At 40.7% G+C, this 8,408-nt stretch overlaps 1 protein-coding gene across 3 annotated transcripts in view; it reads left to right on the top strand.

Annotated features, from left to right (window-relative positions):
- Nucleotides 1-527: 527 nt before the first annotated feature.
- The window catches only part of NUP35 (nucleoporin 35), a 35,065-nt gene continuing 27,184 nt past the window's right edge, over nucleotides 528-8,408 (top strand). The window contains exons 1-3 of one of the 3 annotated variants that reach the window (XM_032292737.1): nucleotides 528-667; nucleotides 5,156-5,326; nucleotides 7,958-8,085. In XM_032292737.1, coding sequence (XP_032148628.1) covers nucleotides 628-667; nucleotides 5,156-5,326; nucleotides 7,958-8,085 — 339 coding nt within the window. In that variant the 5' untranslated portion in view covers nucleotides 528-627. Of the gene's footprint in view, nucleotides 668-4,138; nucleotides 4,159-5,155; nucleotides 5,327-7,957; nucleotides 8,086-8,408 lie in introns of those variants that run through there. The other 2 variants (XM_032292735.1, XM_032292738.1) reach the window with 2 other exon arrangements.

The following is an 8,408-nucleotide window of genomic DNA, read 5'->3' as shown; positions in this document are numbered from 1 at the left end:
CCTCCATTATTTACATGTGCACATATGCATTCATTAGCAATATTTTTGTATGCGTTAATATGCAACAAAACAGCGTATTCGTTATGTTTTAATGTAAAATTGTCTATGTAACACAAAATTTTAAAGAAATGGCATACAGATAGCAGAAAACATGCTTTAAGAAAAAAGCGTAATGCACTAGGCCCAGAAATTGACATTGGAAAGAGGCACCAACTGTTCTCAAGTTGGCTTTTCCAGGTGTTACTCAGAAAAGCTGACCGATGAAAGCGCACTGGGCCAACTCACGCTAATTATGAAACCACGAGTAAAATAATCTGTACTTATATGTAACTCAAATACCAGCAAATCAGGAAGCTCACAGAGAGACGAAAAACATTCCCAGGACCATAGCTCCCAGGCTGGTTCGCCACCTTCCCGGTGGCAAAACCCTTTTCTCGGGAATTCCTGGTCAGCGCAAAGACATTGATTGCCCTAATCAAAAATGGCTCCAGCGCCCACAACTTAAGTATAGCGCAAGTCCGGAAGTTACGCAACCCCACAAGGTAGCGCGCCCTTACCCGTGGGGAGAGTTTCCGCCATTTTTGAAAATTGGGAAGGTCCAGGTTTTTAACTGTAGTTGCCGACGCAATGGCAGCCTTTGCCGTGGAACCCCAGGCGCCCGCGTTAGGTGAGTAAAAAACTGCTTTTACTTGCTGGCACTGCCATCCATGCTCTGGGCCTGGAAGCGGGCAAGACTGAAAGGCAGTCGTACGGCTCTCGTCTGCTGATTTAAGTCGCGCAGGGGGAACCCTTGGGTGCCCCCAAGTTCCTAGTCGGTCCCCTACTCGACGCGTCGCCTCCGTACTACCCAGGCGGCGCCGGGAAGCTGTGGGCCCTGGGAAGGTGAAGAAAAGGCGGTCGGGCGGCGACTGAGCTGTGTTTGTGCCCCCACACGTCAGCCACGCCACACTGGCCAGTACCTTAACCTCCTAATACCGGAGAAGCGATGCTGGTTGCTGGATTCCGTGGTCCCCGGAAGCGTCCCTGGGTGAAACTGACCGCGGTACACGTGGGTGGGCGTTACCCTGAAGAAGTGTGTGGGTACAGTCCACTGCTTCTTGAACACCTTTGCTTCTAGTTCCTTTTGGACTCCTCTCTTCCGGGCTTTGCAGAAGGAATCTGTTATTAATGGAAGCTTTAATCGTTCCACATTTAATCAACCAGATGGTTGGTAATCATTGAGATATTGGCCTTAATAGCAAGCTAGGACTTCGCACGATATTTCTCGCCATTATCTGGGGAAAGTGACTCTTAAGTATTATAGGAGGTGTTTTTCTCTAATAAGTCACTATCTGAATTTTTAAAGATTCATTCCCATTATTCGTTGCGGAGACTCGTTGAAATACGTCGTCTTTGAAAAAAATCTACCAATTAACAGCACGCGAGTTCCTTGTTTTCCTGCTGAGTTTTGCAACTTGTGAGAACCGTCGAAAATTTTGGAACGGAAAATAAACCGTCCTACTGTTATAGAGATTTACCCGAAAGATTATAATTTTCTGAGCTTGGAAAAGAAAGCAAGTGTGATATATATGGTGCAAAATGAGTCTTTTTAGATTTGAAGGGTATGTAATACTTGCCATGTTTGGTGTAAAATACGTTCCTTTCGAGAATAGAGTAACTTGGCGGAGTGCGGTGGCCGACGCCTGTAATCCCAGCACTGGGAGGCAGAGGCGGATCACGACGTCGGGAGATCCACAGCATCCTGGCCAAAATGATGAAACCCCCGTCTCTACTAAAAATAGAGCTGGCGTGGTGGCTCGCGCCTGTAATCCCAGCTACTCGGCAGGCTGAGGCAGGAGAATCCCTTGAACCCAGGAGTGGGAGATTGCAGTGAGCCAAGATCGCGCCACTGCACTCCAGCCTTTCGACAGATCGAGAGGTCATGTCAGAAAAAAAAAAGAATAACTTGAACTGCTTTAGTATGTCGTAAAAAACTAAATGCATAATGTCTATAATGCAGATACTCTGCATTAAAATTTATATACAGATGTCATCCTAGTATTTAATATATTTTTAGAGATCAGAAAACTCTTCATTTCCAGTTCCAAAGTTTTCTATTCAACAGAAACATTTTGGAGGGCCCATTATTGGGGTTACAAATATGTATAAACCAATCCCCATATATTGCCTCTCCAGAAACCTGACATTAGCTAGTATTAATGATCAAGGCCACATTTCGCAGATATTTCAGATACCTACTGGTGTAGTAAAACTAAGGGTTGCCTTCAACAAACTGTGCTAGCTGAGTATGTATCTTTTAGGAGCACAGACTGTGAAGTGGAATTGAGGACATGCAGCATCTTTTCCTTAAGTTTGCTTTAAGTGAAATTTAGCCTGAGGGGTGGTTAGTGAGGGTCCTGATTAAGAGCCCATGGTGCCCTCCTTGCTGTCTGGTGCTTGCTTTCTTCTTTTCCATCCTTATCCCCTCTCTCCCTCCTTCCCTCCCTTCCTCTGAGACTGGGTTTTGCTCTGTCACCCGGGTTGGGGTGCAGTTGTGCAATCTCAGCTCATTGCAGTCTCTGCCTCTGGGCTCAAGCGATCCTCCCACCTCAGCCTCCCAGTAGCTAGGACCACAGGCATGTGCTACCACGCCCAGCTACTTTTTGTATTTTTGGTAGAGACAGGATTTCGCCATTTTGTCCAGATTGATCTTGAACTGAGCTCAAGCGATCCGCCCGCCTCAGCCTCCCAAAGTGCTGGGATAATAGCTTGAGCCTTCTGCTGTGTCTGTATGTATCCAGATATGTCAAAACTTTTCTTAAAACAATTCTTACTTTATGTTACCATATATTTTTTTCTTTTAGGGAGGGGGGAGTGAATGTAGTGAATGTTACCAAAACTTTGCGTTTAATATGGTATTCTAAATATCTGTTAAGAATATGCTTTTGTTGGCCGGGCGCGGTGGCTCACGCCTGTAATCCCAGCACTTTGGGAGGCCGAGGCGGGTGGATCATGAAGTCAAGAGATCGAGACCATCCTTGTCAACATGGTGAAACCCCGTCTCTACTAAAAATACAAAAAATTAGCTGGGCATGGTGGTGCGTGCCTGTAATCCCAGCTACTTAGGGGGCTGAGGCAGGAGAATTGCCTGAACCCAGGAGGCGGAGGTTGCGGTGAGCCGAGATTGCGCCATTTCACTCCAGCCTGGGTAACATGAGTGAAACTCCGACTCAAAAAAAAAAAAAAAAAAAAAAAAAAGAATATGCTTTTGTTTAGACTTTTGGTTTAATTTTAGCCCATGTTCTTAGGAAATATTTCTGTAGTGCCATGTAACATAGTAACTAGGACTTTATAAAATAATTACAATGTAATTAGAGTTTTAGTGTTTGCTTTATCCATTTACTGAATTTGCTTTTTCGTCTTTTATACACTTGTATTGTTAATATCATAGGTGTAGTACAATGGAAAATAAGAGGAAGAATAGTTGGCAGCTTTTGGATATCAAGAAACAGATTTTTAAGACTGTCTAGAAGTAATAGTTAATAAAAAGCATACAAATAACATAGCAAATATTTGACCCTTTTGAGTGCCATGAGTCACGCTTAGGTGTGTGACCTAGTTGAAAATTATTTTCATAAGCAGAGATTGCAAATCCTACATTTATACTTTAATTACTCATTTTTTGCTATTATAAAATACTTGTAGAAAATAAGAATTAGTATTTATTGAGCACCTAACTGTGTATCAGGCACCAGGTCAAGTGCTATACTTGCTATAATTGTAACAATAGCTCTGTAAGTAGATGCTAGCTGTGCTTAATCCCTTTTGCTGAGAGAATCTGAACCCATATCTTTGTCGCCATAGTCCATTGTTTTCCTTATTCTGCTATTTTGCTCTGAATTTAGAATTACATAGCTCACTCATCTTCGTAAGGGAAACAATATCTACTCTGTAGATTGGGATAATTAATTTTTGTATCAACAATTGTGAAGTTTCAGTTGTCTCTTTAAATTGGCTTTATATTAGGGAGATATTTAGTGATGATTCTTTATTTTATTTTATTTTAAATAGAGATGAGGCTTCACTGTGTTGCTCAGGCTGGTCTTGAACTCCTGAGCTTAAGTAATCCTCCTGCCTTGGCCTCCCAAAGTGATGGGGTAGGATTACATAGGATTACAGGTGAGAGTCACCATGACCTGCTGTGATTATTCTTGGTATAAAATAATGATTTAAAAAAAAGATCCAAAAGTAAGTTTTCCAACTCTTCTCAGCATGTTTCTGAGTTAGGGTGCTAGTTATCATTGTTATTTCGTAAGTGCTCTAATAAGTACATGGTTACAGTTTTATCACTATAATGATGCACTTTTTATGGGGAAGAAAAAGAGACAATTTATCAAGCCAAACCCATTGTGTTTAGTATGCTAAGACTTTGTATAAGTAGTACAGCCTAGCCTTGTTTTTGGTTGTTACATAGTTGCAGGGCTGGTCACACAGGTCGCAGTGGCTCATGCCTGTGATCCCAGCACTTTGGGAGGTCAAGACAGGCAGATCACCTGAGGTGAGGAGCTCAAGACCAGCCTCACGAATATGGTGAAACCCCATCTTAAAAAAAAAAAGGGATTCAGAAATGGAAAGAAGTTATTAGTGTAATTTTTAAACCCCTGAAATAATGTAAACAAAAATAGCTGTTAACAGATTAATATTGCGCTGCCAGTCATGGTGGCTTCACGCCTTTAATCCCAGCATTTTGGGAGGCCAAGGCTGGTGGATCACCTGAGCTCAGGACCAGCCTTGGCAACATGGTGAAACCCCATCTCTACAAAAAATACAAAAATTAGCTGGGCGTGGTGGCTCAGCCTGTAGACTCAGCTATTGAGAGGCTGAGGAGGGAGGATCATTTGAGCCTACGAGGTGGAGATTGCAGTCAGCTGAGATTGCGCCACCGCACTCCAGCCTGGGTGACAAAGCAAGCCTCTGTATTTAAAAGAAAAAATGTGATTACAAGATAGCTTTACATTTTTCTAGAAATAATTTTTGTTGGTTTTTAAAAAAATCAGCTATAGTTCTATTATGTCTAAAAGTTTTGATTAAATTTTAAAAATTATGCTAGATTCTTGAATGTTTTTGTCAAATATTGCAACAGAAAAGCCCTTAATTTATTTTTTGATTTGTGTAGGATCTGAACCAATGATGCTGGGTTCACCCACATCTCCAAAGCCAGGAGTTAATGCCCAGTTCTTACCTGGGTTTTTAATGGGGGATTTGCCAGCTCCAGTGACTCCACAACCTCGATCAATTAGTGGCCCTTCAGTAGGAGTAATGGAAATGAGATCACCTTTACTTGCAGGTAGGTGAATTCCTTAAAATAATCTTACAGTAATATCATTAGACTTGCTAGATACAGGGGTGTCCAATCTGTTGGCTTCCCTGGACCACACGGGAAGAAGAATTGTCTTGGGCCACACATAAAATAGAGTAACTCTAATAATAGCTGATGATCTAAAAAAAAGAAAAACAAAATGCAAAAAAATCTTACAATGTTTTAAGAAAGTTTACCAATTTGTGTTGGGCCACATTCAGAGCCATTCTGGGCTTCATGGGGCATTCAAGCCATAGGTGGGACAAGCTTGTGCTAGAATTTTAAAAAGTATAATGGTGCAGCATTCACCCTCATCAATACATTCATTGATTTTTTTTTTTTTTAAATTCAGCAATTCCTGTATTATAAAACAAAGGTTTTATTTTAAGCCTATTGGAATAAAGGTATATACAGTATAAGCTATTATAATTTCTGTAACTACTAAGATGTATTCTGTTTTATTTATTCTAAGATGCCTTTACATGTAAAACTCACCATTATTTTAAGTACCACTGGGAAAGATAACCCTAAATACGACACAATGCTAACATGCCATTTTTTGTAAAATTCCTGTTTTGGGATGTCAGAGTGTGGTCGGGGAAGAGTGCCTCTTAGAGTTGATGAAATACGATCATTTAGCTTCAGCTGAATTCTTTTAAGTTACTCATCTTAAGATAAAAGAATAGGAAATAATCGGTCAGAAGAAGTGTAACTTGAAGATGTAGGTATGAATTCTGCCTTTAGTCTTAGTTGAATTGAAATTCTTACAGCATGTTTAATGAAAGGACTGACTTTGCTAAGTCACGGAGGTTTTTTACACAGAATTTGCGATTGTCAGGGCAAAGTATTGTAATGCTAATGCAGCCTGTATTTAAAATTACAGAATTCCTATAGCAAAGAAATGTTTTAAAAATTAATTTCGAAGTTTTAATTTAAGTAGTTGAATTCTAATTGTGAGCTAATACCCTTTAGTAGATGTTTAAATGAAAACTTTTCTTACCTTAATTGCCCGTTGAAGTATTTTTGCTTTAAAATGGTTTATTTTTTTTTATTTTTATTTTTTTTTGGGACGGAGTTTCGCTCTTGTTACCCAGGCTGGAGTGCAATGGCACAATCTCGGCTCACCGCAACCTCCGCCTCCTGGGTTCAGGCAATTCTCCTGCCTCAACCTCCTGAGTAGCTGGGATTACAGGCACGCACCACCATGCCCAGCTAATTTTTTGTATTTTTAGTAGAGGCGGGGTTTCACTATGTTGACCAGGATGGTCTCGATCTCTTGACCTCGTGATCCACCCGCCTCGGCCTCCCAAAGTGCTGGGATTACAGGCTTGAGCCACCGCGCCCGGCCTTAAAATGGTTTATTATTATTTAAGATTTATCAGGGAAAATTATTATGAATTATATTTGAAGTAATTCACTTAACATTAAACATTAAATTTCAAATGTATTATTTTATTATGGTAGTCAACATATATGGATTGCTTATGAGCCTGGTAGTATGCTGATCATTCTTTTGTCATTCTTAAAGCGTAGGTAATAGTATCCCTATTTTTCAAAAGAGGAAACTGAGGCTAAATGCAATAAATAATTTGCTGAAGCTCACTTGCTAGTGAGAGCGTTATAAACCCCAGGTCAGTCTTATTCTGTAGACTGTGCTCTAAATAGCTTAAGCTGTACTGTCCTGGCTCAGACATTAGGCTTACAGATGGCCTGGGCTGCATCACTATTTGGCATTGCATGTTCTCTGATTGATAAAGACATCTTTATGTCACTGAAGTTGGTCCTTTTACTTTTTTTTTTTTTTTTTTGAGACAGAGTTTCGCTCTTGTTACCCAGGCTGGAGTGCAATGGTGCGATCTCAGCTCACCGCAGCCTCCGCCTCCTGGGTTCAGGCAATTCTTCTGCCTCAGCCTCCTGAGTAGCTGGCATCACAAGCACGCGCCACCACGCTCAGCTAATTTTTTGTATTTTTAGTAGAGACGGGGTTTCACCATGTTGACCAGGATGGTCTCGATCTCTTGACCTTGTGATCCACCCGCCTCGGCCTCCCAAAGTGCTGGGATTACAGGCATGAGCCACCACGCCCGGCTTCTTTTACTATGTCTTTATTATGTACTTAAATGTATTTCTACTGTGAGAAATATGAATGGGATCTTCTTAATCTAGATAGTCATATTCCACATTAGGGAATTATATTTATTCAGGAATCCAGACTGAAGCTGTTTAATACCTACTTTCAAGTGAGAAATGAGATCAAGTTTTGTATTTAAATGTTAAGCGTTTTGTAGAGAGAGCAAAAGTTACATGTATTTTCTAAATAAGATTTTCATTAACTACTTATTCTGAATCCTTTTATTCAAAGTGCAGTCTGTGGATCAGCAGCATTGGCATCACCTGGGAGCTTGTTAGAACTGTATAATCTCAGGCTTCACCCTACACCTTCTGAATCAGAGCCTGAATTTTAACAAGATCCCTAGATGACTCTTCAACATATTAAAGTTTGAATAGAACTAGGAGACAAGATTTTAAGTCAGTGTTTGAAAAATACAAATTTTAAAAATCTTACCAAAAAGATAATAGAATCCTTTGTTTTCTCACCTTTTTTTTTGTACACTGTAGGTGGGTCACCACCGCAACCAGTTGTACCTGCTCATAAAGATAAAAGTGGCGCTCCACCAGTTAGAAGTATATATGATGACATTTCTAGCCCAGGACTTGGATCAACACCTTTAACTTCAAGAAGACAGGTAACATAAATACCCTCATCATCCACAATGAATAAGGTTATGTTTTTATGTGACTATTCTGGGAGAGTCAATACTTTGAAATGTTCCCCTGAAGTCTACTTTAATGTAATTGTGTTGCACAGAATAAGCATTAAACACGTTTGTCATAGAATCTACTTAAATTCTGTTGATCAGCCGGGCGCGGTGGCTCAAGCCTGTAATCCCAGCACTTTGGGAGGCCGAGGCGGGTGGATCATGAGGTCAAGAGATCGAGACCATCCTGGTCAACATGGTGAAACCCCGTCTCTACTAAAAACTACAAAAAATTAGCTGGGCATGGTGGC

This window comes from Sapajus apella, unplaced genomic scaffold (genome assembly GCF_009761245.1).
Source record: "Sapajus apella isolate SASKATOON/1434 unplaced genomic scaffold, GSC_monkey_1.0 scaffold28, whole genome shotgun sequence".
Taxonomy (NCBI): domain Eukaryota; kingdom Metazoa; phylum Chordata; class Mammalia; order Primates; family Cebidae; genus Sapajus; species Sapajus apella.
The sequence above is the reverse complement of the archived record's forward strand: the minus strand, read 5'-3'. Positions and strand labels throughout refer to the sequence as shown.